The sequence below is a fragment of the Perca fluviatilis genome, chromosome 11 (genome assembly GCF_010015445.1).
Source record: "Perca fluviatilis chromosome 11, GENO_Pfluv_1.0, whole genome shotgun sequence".
NCBI lineage: Eukaryota > Metazoa > Chordata > Actinopteri > Perciformes > Percidae > Perca > Perca fluviatilis.
Genome location: NC_053122.1, coordinates 26,479,922 through 26,496,843, shown reverse-complemented (window position 1 = coordinate 26,496,843; position 16,922 = coordinate 26,479,922). Strand labels below are relative to the sequence as shown.

Here is a 16,922-nt window from a genome sequence, read left to right as displayed (position 1 = left end):
AATGTTCAATGTGATCTGTTGAACACAAAAGATCCAGCTTGTGTAAAAGACACTTTATTGAACGTACCAGCAGTCAGACTTGAGTTAGCTTGAATTAATTTAAGTCACTTTTAAAAACAAGAATTAAAAAGGCTTAATACAAGAGCCACTAGCATTTCAAAAACATAACTGTACATACATAAACACAACTGAAATAAATACATCTATGTACGTATTAGTTTGGCCTTATTTGTTAAAACAATATACTGTGTACTATACATTAACATAAAATATGCATCTTTGTAAGTAAATCAATTTTAGGAGACATTGTTAAAAGAAAAAAAGTGCGCATGTAAAATACATGAAAAAAATACAATACATATGCCCCAAATACTGGTTCTAAATAAATATCAAAAACACCCGTGCATCCACTCATATTTCATTGTGCATATGGTTCGACCCTTGCTATGGCCAAAGACTGCCACCTACTGTTGGTGTATTGTTACAGTAGACAAACCAAAGCTTTTGAACAAAGACAACTCCTAAACTGAATGCTAGGGCGCTCAACCACAAATTACACTTTGTATTTCCCTTTGAAATAACAATCTTTCATTGCAAGCAAGCCATCGCAAGACACTAACAGTTTCAGCGCAAAGAAACACTGATTTCAAATTTAAAACAAACGCACACGCTAATTTACACATTTGGAGTTGTAGCAATGCAATGGATACAGTAACGTTAGACATCGGCACATCCCACAGGGAAGCAACAGCTGGCTGATCAACAGGATGGTATGACCTCCACAGATTCAGCCTCTTGATAGGAAAAGCTCACTACTGACACACTGATCAAATTACATTTCACACCATAAATTCATCTCGTGTCACCAAACAATAGCAGCATAACACCAGCTGTAAGAAAAATGATGTGCAAAAAAAAAAAGGAATGTAGGACTTCTCTCAAGACAATGTAACAAAATTTGATCTTGAAAAAAAATGACCATATTATCTTTTTTACATTTTTGCTATGGAAACTGAAAACTCAAGGAAGGCACCATCATGAACAAAGCACTCTGTCCTGTCTAACCTCAACAGCTCCTCAGGGAAAAGGACATGCAGCAACTGACCGGTGTGTAAGGAGTGAAGATAGAGTGATGGGGAGAATAATGAATGATCCTGCCGTTGAACCTTTTCAAGATCACGACAGTCGGTGTGACGGATGCAATGTGAGCAATGTAAAGAAAAAAGGAGAACATGCAACGTGTGCTTCTGATGTGTCACAGGGTTGTATCCATTTTGGTTTCCTACAGATGAGTGACAGGCTCATTCAACAGTCAATGTGGTAATGTGTGTTAAGTGTGTTGAAAAGGGAGCGTGACAGCGTTGGTGGTGCAGAAGGAGTGTTGTTTTAGGGGGAATGTGTGTCTTTTAGATTATAACTGGTTGTGGGTGTGTGTGTGTGTTTGTTATGGGTTGTGTGTCCAGAGTGTGACAGTGCGGTCAGCAGAGGATGAGAGGAAGGACAGGTCTTGTGTGTGCCATCGACACTGAATCACCTTGTCGCCGTGCTCTCCCACCACGGTCTGAGGCAGCGGTTTGGTCAGGTCACCTAGCAACACACACACACACACACACACACACACACACACACACACACACACACACACACACACACACACACACACACACACACACACACACACACACACACACACACACACACACACACACACACACACACACACACACACACACACACACACACACACACACACACACACACACACACACACACGAAATGGAGCTCAGTCAGGTGGGGTTAAAATCATGACACACCTTGAGACAAGAACACGTCTCACATTCTTTTGAAAACATTTTTTCTTGTAAGTGGTTTAAGGAGACCCAGTTTTCTATTACTTTTCCTTTTTTATAGACATTACACGCTGTGGAAAACATACTGCAGGTAGAGTCTCCCTTCCTCATAAAAGATACAGAATATGTACTGAGAACAGGTGTTTCTAAAAAAAATATAAGTAGGTGTCCAACTCCAATCCGTGATCTACAGTTTTTCTACACACTCTTCCTGGAGTCTTGTCATTATCGTGACGTTGCCAGGCAACCAGTGAAGACTCCAGGGTACTGGTCCCAGCCAAGAAATAGTTTGGCACATAACACAACCCAATTTGTTTTCCACTTACAGTATAAAAATGCCAAAATACTCAAAATGTTTTACAAAATAGTCACAAATGCCTGTGACAGTTCCCCAAAGCCCAAGTTGACGTCTTCAAATGTCTTTTTTCTTTTTTTTTTTAAACAACATTCAAAATCCCAAAGATATTCAGTTTACAATGATATAAAACAGTGAACTGTTCATACCATTCTTTTAATTTGCTTAATTTCACTATAGAGCCAGAGAGATGGCCCCTGCATTGCCTGGATCACATGGATATTTAACAACAAGTTTCATGAAGTACATGGCTGCAAACACCGGCACGACCCATTTAGGTTTTTATGGTCATAGTAAAACAGGATAGCCCACATGAAGAAGCTAATGTCGGGTAAAAGCAGTAAACTATTTATTATAAATCTATCATTCATATGTGAGCAGACGAGACCCACTATACCTTGGAGGTTGGAGACTATGACTTTTGTGTCGTAGGAACCAGTGAGCAGGTAGTGTGCTCCGGGGGAGAACCGGACCGATCGCACATCACTGGAGTGCGGCCGGTACACCTGGACGATTCGTCCTCCTCTGATGTCATACAGCATGCATGCGCTGTCTTCCTGTCCTGTTGCTAGGAGACGGCCACTAGGATCGACTGCTACTGAGGCAACAGGACTGCCTGTGCAGAAGAAGAAGAAAAAAAAAAGAAGAGGGGTGTAGCTGTAAAAACCAGTAAAAATCTTCTGTGCTGACTGAGAGTCAGGACCTATTATGGAAGCAGTGTTACATTCTGGTGCCATACGTTGCTCAAACATTCCAAGGGTTTGCTAGCGATATTTGATATAAGAATGGAGGTGAACACACAGGTGATACCTGAGCCGTGGAAGGCAGTTCCCACTACTCGGACACAGCTGGGCACCCTGAGGTCCCAGAAACGCACCGTCTTGTCTTGAGAGCCAGAGGCAATCATCCAGCCTCCCCACGTATACAGAGACAGAATGTGACCTAAAGAGCAACACAGAAATGACACGTCACACTTGTCAGTGGCAATACTACTAGAACTGCCACTGTTCATCATACCGACTGCTGTAATTATTATGAAACTATATTTCTGTATCGGTGTCTCTGTGTCCCAACCGGCAGCGACAGATGGCCGCCCACCAAGAGCCTGGTTCTGTCCCAGGTTTCTGTCCGATTAAAGGAAGTTTTTCCTCGCCACTGTTGCACCAAATGCTTGCTCTTGGGAATTGTTGGGTGTCTGTAAATTATAGAGTGTGGTCTAGACCTACTCTATCTGTAAAGTGTCCTGAGAGAACTTCTGTTACGATTTGACACTATGGGCCCTATCTGGAACCAGGCGCAGTGCGGCGCAAAGCCCGACGCAGTTGTCAAATTCCCATCCAGCGCCCGCGTCATTTAAATAGCACATGCACCTGCGCCCATGGGCGTGCTGGTCTTACAGGGTGGTGCGTTCAGGTGCATTCTTGGCGTATTGCTATCTTGAGGCAGCAACAAAAACCTGGTCTAAAGTCAATAGCGCAGCATTTCATTGTTATTTTAACTACGCATTAGTAAAATGCGCCTAGGCTCGTGCACAGCGCGCACACTATGCTTGCCACACACACACACACACACACACACACACACACACACACACACACACACACACACACACACACACACACACACACACACACACACACACACACACACACACACACACACACACACACACACACACACACACACACACACACACACAAGATTCCAAATAAAAATATTACGGTGCAATTCCGCCATCATAATAGCAATGCGCCAAGGTCCAAACACGCCTGGCTTTTAAAGGGAATGGGAGAGGACACTCTGATTGGTTTATAGCATGTTACACCCAGAACACACCTATGAATTAATGAAGACACTAAGTACAACCCTTTTGAAACATGCGTCCAGCGCACGGACCCTTTTTTTCTGCCGTCAAACTAGCAAAAGTGGATTTGGACACGCCCTAAACGCACCTGCGCCATGCGCTTCACGTCATGCGCTTAGATCGTTAACATAGGGCCCTATAAATAAAACTGAATTTAATCCAATCTTTCTCTCTTGGACTCTACTCCATGTGAGTTTTTCAGAAGGACAGGCAAATAGATGAGACAGTCAGGGTACCTGTGTGCCCACTGAGGGCGTGCAGGCCCTGTCCTCGCTGACAGTCCGTGGTGTAGATGTTACAGTCTCCAGCTCCGGCGCTGATCAAAATGGCTCCTCCACTTTCTGGACCCTCCATGAAGGCCAGGTCTCTGATGGTGCCGTCGTGCATGCTGAACTCCAGGTCTGGGCCTAGGGCACAGAGAGACGCAAACATACAATGAGAATGCTTGTGAGATGCTGATAATAACAGGCCCATGCGCCCTGACTTCATATCAATGCAGCATCCAACTGTGTGTACCTGTGGCATTGCATGTCTCTGCACTGAAAGGTAGGACTTTGACATATTTGTCATTGGAGCCTGTAGCCAGCAGCTGCCCACAGTGGCTCCAGGCCACACAGTAGATGGACCCTTTGTGGTGTTTGTTCCTCTTGAAGCGGACGACCGGCTGCTTTGTTGGACTTAATTCACTGAGGAGAGGAAGAGTGAAGAAGAGGGGGGAAAAAAGAGGAAGGAGAGGAAAGACAAATGGAAGAACAGAAGAGAGTAAACTGGTAGACATTCAAACTGTTTGGGGATGTTTTTCTGGAATGAAAAAAAAACATTGTTACTTTTTTCTGAAAGTGGTCAATTGAATGCTTTTGAGGCGATTGTCCACGTTACTGTACCTTGGGTCTAATGTTTCAGGATAAGCACAGACACGTAGAGTTTTAGAGTTGGATCCCACAGCGTAGAGCGATCCAGACGGGTGAAAGGCGACAGCTCGAATGGCCTGAGTATCTTCCAGAGAATGCACTGGCACAAACAGGCTTTTAGGCTTGTCGCCCTGAGAACAATCCACACATATAAAAACACATGAACACACAGATTGCGTGTAATTAGCAGTATAATCTTGGATTTTCTCTACCCTATGACATCCACAGTGTCATGATGCCAGCATGACATCGCGATATTATCATGCTATAATCTGCTTAGTCAAATGCCAAATTAGCATTACCCCTGTATCGTCCTATGCTGTGACAAAAACGAGAGGGAACGTGCGCAACTTTAAAATCAGATGAGTGCCGGAGAACAATTGTTCTGTGACCGTAATAACGGCTAACATGAGAGAAAATGAATAATAAACAGAGCATGAACAAAAGTAATTTCAGGTTCATTTTTCAGAGCAGCCAGACAATTACATGCTTGGTGAGGGATACATTATTTACAGCAGGTGTGACAGAATTGTTTGGGTGTTACTTGTGTGCATACCTACCTCTTTACTTCGGGATAAGGAGCCTGGAGTGTCACCTTGTGGACTTCCTTTCTGTTTCTGCTCACTGCCAAAAAAAAAAAAAAAAAGTCAATCATCAAATTCAACCACGCAACAACCTCCGCTATAGAAACAAAAGACATAGCACCCACAGTACCTCTGGGAGTTGACAGGGGACTCATCGGGAGGTGGGACCAGGCGGCCCCCCACGCTGCGTTGTGGGGTGCTGCTCAGCACCCCTCCCTCTCGGGTCTTCCCCGGGGTCACAGATGGAGGGTTGTTATTGTCCTCAGAGGCGGGGGTGTTCCCGTTGCCATTACACTGCTGGGTCAGAGACTTCACTTCCTCCCCTATATCCTCCATCCCCACATTAAGCTCCTCCAGCTTCTGGATGGACCTGAGCAGCACACACACACACACAAACACATGAACACTCAATAAATGTCTCTACAAATCTTTCTTTTAGCCTGTGCCTTTCTTCCTCTCTCATTTCATAAGAGCTTTCTTGTACTTACCATTTGGAAAAGGAGAAAGGCACAACACATTTTACTTTAGCCTACAGGCTTCTCTGTACGCTGACTGAGATGACTCAGTTAAATCTAGTGAAAACTACAAAGGGGGCAGAGGACAAAAGAAAACTGAGGTAATGATGTCATTATGCACAGCTACCCTGGTGAATAATGCAGAGGAGACAGGGACAGGGAGAGGCTGGGGAAAGGGAGGACTGGAGGAACTCGGGGGACAAATCAAAGGGCCTTTGTCCTGCTGACAGAGCAAAAATTACCACATTCATTTTTTTGTCATAGACTTGAAATTAAATTTACTCTTGTTGTGGTTTGGGAGCATTTACATACATGTTTAAGTTGGGTGCTATTTTTGAGTGGAGTCTGGGTCTAATATTGTGTATAATTAATACACATGAGGCGATGGTCCCATGTGACGTGATGTAGCTGATCACCACAGATGGTGCAGTGTGGAGTGGAGGTGGCTTTCTTTTGGGGTGGGGGGGGAGGTGTGTGTCATACTAGGAAAAGCCACATGGGGCTTTAACATGTCTACTTGTCCTTGTCTGACAGCTGCTCCTCTATTGTGTGAAGATATTAAAAACCCATAAAAAAAAAAAACCAAATTGGCAAGCTTAAGTGAGAACCAGAACTACCCTGACATGGCCGACTGCTTTCAGAGCGTTTGCTGTAGGACTTGACAGGTGTGTTACAGTATGTGTGGACTACCTGTCTGACAGGGATCTCTTGCCGTGTCTGTACCTGTTGAGGAACTTCTCTGTGAGGCTGTGCTGCATGTCACTGGGCGGGGGTTCCTGCTGCACCCCTCCCTCCAGCAGCATCTGCTGGTACAGCTGCCTCTGCTGCTGCTTCTGCTCCAGGTGCTGCTGCACGCGAAGACGTTGCCGATAGTACTCCTCGTACTTCTCTGTGGAGTCACGAAGCTGAGGAGTGAACATGATGCCATTAAAAAAAAATAAAAAAAAATAAAGTCTCTGTCACTCGGAAGGACCTTATCCGACTCCCTCTGCTGACTGGCTTTCACTTCTTGTTCCACGAGCTCGGTCTAAAGTTGTAAAAAAGTGCTTTTATAATTAGTGCAACCCAATTTCTGGAACAAATTATAGCACCTCCTTAAAAATCTACTTACAATTTAGGAATCTGGTTTCAAACCTCCAAACTTCTACTTGTAATTGCTTTACACCGTTGTACTTTCTTTTGGATCCTGATTATCCTAATTTATTTATCAAATTATTTTTCCAATTCAGAAAGTTTCAGTCTCTTTTTTTTTTTTATGATGGTGTCGCTTTTAGAAAGAAGATTAAGTCACTCTGGATAAGAAAAGCAAAACATAAATGGAACATAAACATAGATCTGTACAAATGAAAAAGGACACATGGAGACAAAGTATAATAATATTCACACGCAGCGAAGCATGTTAACATCTGAGGAAAGTCTGCCAACTCTTATAACACTACTCAAAGGCAGCATTGTGAGCAGAGGAACCCTGCTCCACCCATTTCTTCTGTCGGTCCAGGTATTCGAGGAGGAAGGAGGGTGAGACTGAGAGATGAGGACAGCTCACTTCCCCTCTCTGTCCTCTGCTTCCTGTCCTGACAATCTGATGGGAAAGCCTCTACTGTTTGGAGAGGGGAGAGACACTGGCACTGGGCCCGTGCTTGAAAAGGGATGGAGGGCAGAGAGGATACAAGAGGGGGGAGGAGGGCTCTATGTGTCTCTAGGGTGACAGTACAAAGCACTACCTTCACACTGAGCCACACAAAAGGGACCAGAATAGAAAGCATGAGACAGACAGAAAAGGATACTGTGTTAACACTGTGTTTACAGGCATCATGAGGGCAGTAAAGACTCTTTTATTTATTTTTTCTTTGTGGTTGAGCTCCTGAGTTGTTGAGCCACGTGTCCCTACTGACCTAGAACCAAATCCACCTGGGCTTCTTCTCCCAGTTTCTGCCCTGCTTTGTTCTTTTGTTACTGGCTGGATACTTGAAACAACTAGAGCTGCATTATGTCTCATAATAATCCGTAATGTTAAAAAAAAAAAAAAAAAAAACATTAAAGAACAACTTGATAATGATTAATAATGTAACAGATTTTCATAATTATGAGGAGAGTCTTTCTTCTAAGAATTCTAAACTTTTCTTTTGGACCTTTTGAAAAGTATAATATCTAAGAACATGTGTATCATGTCTGTGTGTTCAGATTTAAGTTGGGACTCCGAGAAGAAGTAGATAGTTTGATAAATCAGTGGGCCAAACTACAATAACTCACTTCCATGTGTCTGGACACAGATACACAAAAAGCCCATTTCCTACATGCACTTAAGGCTTAAGGTGCACATGAAGTGCTGGGACATGATGAAAGCATACTAACGCTACACCACCAACAAACCAAAACAAGGACAACTTCCTTTAATCAAAGTTAATCAAAGTCTGTCATCCAGGCAGAGGACAACAGCGCTGGAATGGACTGAGCCTCTCACTCTAAGCAGCCATGTCAGCACTGACAGGGACGAGGCTCCAATGCAGACTTGCAGGAGGAAGATGAGTCAGACACACCACACTGACAAAGATTCACCAGAACTGGCCAATATATATATATAGACCGTGGTGTAGGCAACACCCATCAAGGAAAGAAAACAATTAGGGCTGGGATATGCGGTTTCTTTCACAATACATTGGTGCCAGTTTGATTTTGTATTGTGATTTTGATTTACTGCGATTCTAGAAGTATTGAGTACTGCGATTTTTTTCTTCTCCTTCTTAACAAAAACAAAAGTTGAATAATTCCCTTCTAGAGACAATATATCATGAGACATTTCTAAAAACTAACTGTTTTCTAAGAAAAATGCACATCACATGTCAGTCTGACATTTATTTCATTTGTAAAGAAGTAGATAACGTGGATTTCCTGCGTTTTCTGCTTTCGGTCTGTTTGGCTAGAAACGGATATGATGTAGTCGCCGTAATATTGATTCTAGGAAAAAGAAACGATTTTAAAAATCGTCCCCAAAAAAAAAATTAAAAAATAAATCACCCACCCATAAAAACAACGCAGCGACATAATAAAATAAAGCCCTTGTTCAGTAATGGGTGACATACAACAGGTCTAACGAGTTAAAAAGGTCGTTGAAGTTTACCTCGTTCCTGTCGTCGGTGCCAGCTGATGGCGCGTCCTCGCCCGGAGCGGAGGCAGGACGCAGACTCTGAGCTCCGCCTGAACTCATCATCTTATCCACGGGCGTGTCTGTCCTAGATCTTCACAGAGAAAAACACACCAGAGCAACAGATTATCCAAGACATCTGACAACAGCCTGCATAAAACCACAGACTGGCAAAAACCAGGACCTGGGGCTGCAACTAACGATTATTTTCATTGTCGATTAATCTGCCAATTATTTTCTCAATTAATCGAGAAGTTGTTTGGTCTAGAAAATTGGTCTAGAAAATGGTGAAAAAAAAGGCCCAAGTTGGCGTCCCAAAATGTCTTTTTTTTTTCCAAAGATATTCAGTTTACTGTCACAGAGGAGTGAATTAACTAGAAAATATTCAAATTTAAGAAGCTGCAATCAGAGAATTATTACTCCTTTTTCATAAAAAAAAATGACTCAAACCGATCAATCGATTATCAAAATAGTTGGCGATTAATTTAATAGTTCGACAACTAATCGATAAATCGCTTCATCTTTCCAGCTCTAACCAGGGCCACTCCAAACCCTTACGTTTCAGGGGATTCCTCAAAGATGCTGTGGCAGTCCGAGCTCTCCATCATCAGACTCCTGGTCAGGCTCTGGCCTCCCGCTCCAGGGTAGTGGAAGTTGGCAAACGAGTGGGACATGGGAGAGACCCCTTTGCCCGGCGCTATCTCCCCGCCACTCGCTCTCTTATCCTGGCCAGACAGCCCGTAAGACAAGCCGTCCAGCGCTGGGTTCAAGGAGCGTGACATGTAGGTATCGGCGGACTGGGGGCGGCGCAGCGGGGACGAGGGGTACGGAGACAGTTTGCTGATGAGCGGGGTGAGGAGGTCGTAGCCCGCCTTTGTGGGCTTGACCAAGCGGTCCACGTGGATGTTGAGTTGCTTCTGTTCGAAGGCGCAGGAGAAGACGGTGTGGGACAGGTTCTGCATCCAGGAGAGCAGAGACAGGTCCAGGTCATCACAGCCGTTACCGCACAGCATGTCCACGCCCAGCAGGACCTCGCTCTCCGTGATCTCCTCGCCCGTCGCCCTGCTCTGCACGCAAACAAATGCAACAAATCTTAGTTTCAATCATCGGCAAAGACTATGGCCGCCCAATTTGGGCCTGCGGTCCAAGTTAGGTCCGTCCTCCCTTTGTTTTGGCCCACCATAACATTTGACATGCTCTTATTTTATGGACCATCTCTGCAAACTAATTTAGAATGTTAATTTTCTATAAAAAATAATACATTTTATTGTAATGTTATTTCACATAACATCAACATTTATTTTTGGCCTTTGGCCTTCCATCCAGATAAATTTTTTGGCCCTTTATATGAAAGAATTTGGGCACCTCTGCATTAGACCATGTGGAAACTGGTTTAGGCCGCAGTATTTATGTTTGCTTTTAGTGGTTCGAACCTGGCAGAACTCCACACAGCACTCATAGAGGACTCCCTTGAGGAGCAGCTGGAATAGTCGATCCCCACTGGCCTTGAATCCAGCCTCACTCAGCTTCCTGTCTGCAGGGATGAACTCTGCCACCATGGTGCAGGCGTCCTCAAAACACTGCACCCTGGCCGTGCTCGGGTTCCAATCCTGCAGGAACACGGAACATGGAAGTAAAGATTTCAACAAAACACAGTATTGTTTTGTAAGTGGAATCAATTAAACTGGCAGAAAAGTGCACAAGAGAGTAAAAAAAAAAAAGATGCTTTCGGTTTCAGCAAATTGCAAAAAACAAGAAACTTTAAGTTCATTAATTAACTTTATTTTTTACAAGTGAAATATTTCTGTTTCCATCCACTTTCATAGATCTTGCCTTGAACTCTGCATGGTTTGTGAGGCGAGGCAGTGTGAGGAGCAGACACAGTTTGCTGTAGTCATCTTTAGATGGACAGAACTCTTCCAGGGCATGGAGGCACTTCACTGCTTCCTGCATGGTGAACTCCAACTACAAAACATTAATACATATTTCAGATCGTCACAGATGACGGAGTAGAAGTTTCTCTCTGAACAGCAGAGATAGAAAACACATGGTACTTTTTAGAGAGAGCTTCGTCTCCAGCAGCACAACGGAGGCACAGATGGCTTTTAAATGTCAGTGAGACTGAGAAAACAAAAACACTAGCTTCCAGGATAACATGCACAAGAAATCAGAACATGATACAAAAAAAAAAGAGGACGGCGATTTAGTCCTATTCCTAAAATGTTGTCCAGCACCATCATGAAAAGTAATTGCCAACACACAATCGACGCCGTATCACAAAAACCAATACCCGTCAGCACAGCAGCACACTATGTCCACAGATGTCTGACCTAATCCAGTTAATAGGACACGGCAGCTCTGGCACAGTCAGACAAACTGCAACTCTGCCATGTGACAGTCGGCCCACAGCTAGAGCATGACTAGAAAAGACAGAATGAGTTTTGAATGTCTCTGCATGTGTGATATTTGATAATTGAATTAGGATTAGGATCCGACTCAGAGCTGTCTAGCCTCTGCAAGGGTTTATGATAAAATGGCCACCAGCATCAATGTCAATATTTCATTATGCATTTGTTGTGGTGACATTTCTGCAAATCATAAAGAATTGATGCAAAAGTGAAACGTTCTGTAATGTTCTCTAGAGCTGCTGGCAACTCCGCAGGTGTATTTCATTCTTCAGTTACTGTTTCTAAGCGCTCTGGCAGCACATCCTCATGGCAACATTTACATGAAGGTGTTATTCAGTGACGCGATTTTGGATTGACACGTCATTAGCTACAACTCAAGAAAGCTAACACTGATTGTGAGAAGATGCAACTTGCTTATTCCCATAAGTAAACTGATTACTGTGGCATAGAATCATCTTACTTTTGGATTTCTCTTTAGATCAATTTGGATTTCTGGTCATATTCATACTCGCCTTGCAATAGGAGTAGGGCTGGGCAATATATCGATATTATATCGACATCGATATATGAGGCTAGATACCGTCTTAAATTTTGGATATTGTAGTATCGTGATATGACACACATGTTGGCTTTTCCTGGTTTTAAAGGCTGCATTACAGTGAAGTGATGTCATTTTCTGGACTTACTTACGGTTTTATAAATTGCCATGATATCCACATTATTGATGATTATTTATCAAAACTCTCATTGTGTAAATATTTGTGAAAGCACCAATAGTCAGCCCTACAATATCGCAACAATATCGACATCAATGTATTTGGTCAAAAATATTGTGATATTTGATTTTCTCCATATCACCCAGCTGTAAATATGAGTACATTCTGTTGTTAAGAAAACGCTTATTAGTATTGCTTATTGAGACATCCATTCTTTCCCTTGTGTTAACTGCAACCTATGGCTCAGACAAAAAAGAAGGGGGGGCAGCAGATGGACGGCACTTTCTTTCCCTTTCAACCATTTCATTAGTGGGCGGGACATCACAGGTAAACAGATATGTTATTTAAAAACGGCTTATTCTAACATGGAGAGTCAATCACGTAGTATCAGAGGCGCAAATAAACAGCTTAACCCGGATAAGTCCTTCACCGCAGTGAGGCCAATAGCTACGTCACTCCAGCCACTGTTGAGCACAAACACACGCATGCACACACGCACGCACGCACGCACACAACCTGCTTTTAAACGCAAAGATTGTGAGGTTTATTCACATGACTTGCAGAGTTGCAGTTTTAAACTACATGTTTGAACAACACTGTTTGCTTCTCTTCTTGTCTTTGTTTATTGCCAAGACAACCAGTGACAGTCAGTGGGAAGACAAAGCTGCGCTGTTACAAAGTCTATTCAACAGGAAAATAATTCAAGGCTGTGTTGTCACTTGGGAGGCTTAAAAAGCATTCGAAAATACTAATAGATAGTACATTTATTAGTGACTTACATGCTGTGGCTCATCTTCTGCAGACATGGCGTTATTCACACACAGAGCCTCCAGAAACTTCTGCTTGAGGATGATGTAACGAAACCTGCGGCCATGACGGTTGACATTAGAAACCGTGACACAAAAAAAGAAGCAATTTAAGTGGCGATGCCGTTTGCGTCGAACTTTGCTGCTGCAGGCTACCTCCGCATCAACAAAAGGATACATGAACCTGAACGTGCTGACAGTGACTCACACGGTGAACCCACCTTGTTCGGTCAAACTTATCCATGCACTCCAAAGGCTGGATGAACTGCAAGACCTCATCCCACTGGCCATCCAGCACCAGTTGTCTGAAACAAATATATATATTTTTTTTAAACACACAGGTAACACATGGAATCATGTCCTCATTTTTAAATGTCCCACAAATGGGTAAACTCAAATTAGTTTTTATTGAAACATGGCCATAAAACTGAACACTCTACTTGCTGTGGTATTTTCTTAATAAAAAGGTGTACCATGACAACGCGAGACAGCATATTAAGAGACACTAGGTGAAATACCAAAATGTATTTAACACTCAGGCTGAGTAGAACTGCAGACAAACCGCTGTTGGCTGACTTTCAAGGAAGCACTCCCATCTACAGCAGTAGTACAGTGTTACATTATCCCCAGTGTAGAGGACACTATCAGAAATGTATGACCGGAACAGTTGCCTGTTGTTCCTGTTTCATAGTAGGCAGCTTTTTTGGAGCTGCAACGTGAGACGGCCGTATCCAGACCGCACGGTGTGGCTGTTGCTGTTGAGTTCATCTACCTGAGGAAGAGCATGTCGTCTGAGTAGAGCCCGTTGATGACGCCGCTCTCCTTCTCCAGAGCCAGCATGCTGATGTGCAACTTCCTGGAGTTGAGAAAGTCCAGGACCACCTTGATGATCTCCACCTCCTTCACATTTATGGTTTCCTCCGCTGTCATGGTGACGACGGGCTACAAACAACAAGGTCAAAGACGCAAAATACTAATTAAAACACACACACAAAAGTAAAAACTAACAAAATCAGTTCTTAAATGTTTGTTTTACACATCTAAAACAAAGAGGTTATAATAATTATTACTCGATTGCTATGAAATGTTGTCCAGATATTTGTGTTCCCCAGTGGAATAACCCTGCAGACTTTGGTCTGCTGGAGTTTATGACCAAATACCTCCAACACTACTTTGTGTTTAGTGCTAACCAGCAAATGTTAGCATGCTAACACGCTAAACTAAGATGGTGAACAGCATGTTAGCATTGTTGTTGAGAGTATTCTTTTTCTTAGTTTGTGAGACTGAAGACAAACATTTAAGTTTAAGTGCTACAAGTAATTGGTCCCAAGAAATGCATAAAAGTGGGGCACAGTTTATTGCATTGAACATCAGTTTGATTTCTCATAATGATTTTGCAAACACTTGCATCTAGACATACATCAGTTTCAGAAAATATCCTCATTGACATCCTGATAATGATTTCAGCCATATTGCCCAGCCCTAGTGGCAAGTTTCTCTTGGAGAAATCCAGTGACTGTAAAAAGGAGAAATCATATAAAATGCAGACGCTCAAGTGAAGCTGGTCAGTGGCAATGAATGGAAGACTGTGGTTAGACTGGAACGCTCCTAGATATGCATGTGTGGAACTGTATGCATCTAAAATGAGTAGTGCCTCATTTTGTAGCATGAACAAAAGGCTTTATATCCCCAAATGTACAGATTTCCATCTTAATCCACAGCCTGATCAAATTTCATCTAACATAAAAGTAACTCTCTATGTATAAACCCCAAATGCAGTCACAAATCTCACATTACTTCTCCTACTCTGAAGAGTTTAACTTTTGCAGATCAAAGCTGTATAACCTCACAGCAGTGCAGTCTGTTGAAACACACTCTTGTTCGCATGCTAACTTTATCTTTAGGCTACACCTAGTCAAGTAAATTGGTGGTGTTATCCAGATGGATTGAGCCAAGTGCTGCTTAGGATATATTTGAATGCTTGTCAGCATTTGACTTAACCACTATCCATCTTCATACAACTACTTATGTTATTATGATAATGGCCAAGCTGTTCCCTATCAGACGATCATGACATAGCTAGTGAGGGCAGTGTCTGCACTATGTCACACCTTAATCACATTAAACCTAAAACTCTGATAAACAGATGTAAGAGAGCCAGACAACAGAGGTTGTTGAATCAGGACAGTAACTGCTGCTCCTCCACATGTTGTGTTTACACAGGGGACAATCATCTCTTTTATTATTGTCGTGACAGTAAGTAGCCTCTTATGAATTTTTGGTTATCTATCAAAGATAACACACCAGATACAAAACTAGCAAGAAAGCATGTTTGCCTAGCTTAACGTTACAAGTCGAAGACACAAGCACTGCAGTCCTGCTAAGCTAGCATGGGAGATGGTTAGCTATTAACACTGGCACTAAGCCTCAAGCAGTGGTCTATAAGAAGCTTATGCTACTTGTTAGCTTTAAATAGCTTCTGAATGTAACGACCGGATTACAGCAAAACTAACAAATAGCTAGTTAACGTCGGAGCTCATACAAAGCGGGCTAATTTAACCCGGCGGTTGGAGGGGGAGAGTGACTAGCTAGCCAGGCCGAGAGGAGAGAGGCATAATCCGTTAGTTAGCTGGACGGGCGGGGTGCGCACTGACAGTTTTCCCAAGAACAACACAAATCCGCCTACGCGCTGCGTTTAATGCTCACCTGTTTCTAAAAATGCATGGGATGAAAAAAGCTGTGCCCCGGTTGTTTCCGCGCTGTTGACAGACGCTGTCACGACGAGTACCGCTCGGTATTGTCAGTGGTGTTGTCTTGCCTGGCTGTCCCTCCTCCTTGTATGGCTGTGTCCCCTCCCTGCTGGATGTTCCTCTGCCTCTCCGCTGCGGTCCGCTGCTGCTGCCCAGCCCTGCCTGCTGCTACCCGCCTGCTGTCTGCAGGAGCACCGCCTCCATCCATCTATCCATCCCTCCCTCCCTCCCTCCTTCCACACACTCATCAGCAGCAAGAATACAACATGATAGAAATAAATAATATTGTGACAGAGATGAAAAATGTCAAACATTGTATTAAGTGTGTCACGACGCAGTGGCGTGCACAGAGGTAAAAATGGGGCCTTTTTAATCTAATGTGCAACATTGGCTTTACTTTCCTCACAATGTTTGGCTTGTAACTGCACATTTTGAGGTACTCGAACTTTACTTGAGTATTTCCATTTTGTCTTATTCTAAACATTTTGGAAGCCAATATTGTACTTTTTACTCTACTAGCTACACTTACAACATACAAAATACGTTGCAGTGACAGATTATTAATACAAAATATAAATGAACTAATAAATGATGAGATATTATTAAGCTACCTGGCAGTAGCCTACATAAAGTATCTAAAAGTAGCACCTACTAGCTGTAACATTAGTGATGTGATGTCTACAATAATGCATCATTAATAATAATCCAGAGTTATAGATATGATTCTGACATGAGCCATTCTATATGTATACTTAAGTGCTTTTACTTAGGCAAGATTTAGAATGTAGTAGTACTTCCAAAACGTTGGGCATTTATGTAAGCTGTTAGTGCTTTATATGCCTGCAGTGTCCTGTCTCCATTAGCACTGACCCTTCAGAGGCCAGGCCAGTGCTCAATGTCTAACCCCTGTCCCTATTAGTGTTTGTGCACAACTCTGGTCTAATGCATAAGGTAATACATTATTTCCACAGCCCACGCAAAACTAAATATCACATCTGTTAAACATTTATACGTATGT

General features: G+C 43.0%; 1 protein-coding gene across 2 annotated transcripts; it reads right to left on the bottom strand.

Moving 5' to 3' along the window:
• Window positions 1–34: 34 nt before the first annotated feature.
• On the bottom strand, window positions 35–16,068 carry wdr47a (WD repeat domain 47a). 2 transcript variants are annotated; one of them, XM_039816850.1, is made up of 17 exons: window positions 15,861–16,068; window positions 13,927–14,096; window positions 13,376–13,459; window positions 13,128–13,212; window positions 11,058–11,189; window positions 10,658–10,834; window positions 9,783–10,291; window positions 9,201–9,318; window positions 6,803–6,984; window positions 5,695–5,934; window positions 5,541–5,604; window positions 4,954–5,111; window positions 4,586–4,755; window positions 4,306–4,476; window positions 3,007–3,147; window positions 2,603–2,821; window positions 35–1,587 (listed from the first exon to the last, which is right to left on the bottom strand). In XM_039816850.1, exons 2-17 carry the CDS (start codon window positions 14,082–14,084, stop codon window positions 1,445–1,447), a joined length of 2,751 nt encoding a protein of 916 aa, XP_039672784.1. In that variant the 5' UTR covers window positions 14,085–14,096; window positions 15,861–16,068; the 3' UTR covers window positions 35–1,444. The 2 variants fall into 2 exon arrangements, with proteins under 2 accessions (XP_039672784.1, XP_039672785.1); XM_039816851.1 differs by having other exon boundaries at window positions 3,016–3,147.
• Window positions 16,069–16,922: the final 854 nt, after the last annotated feature.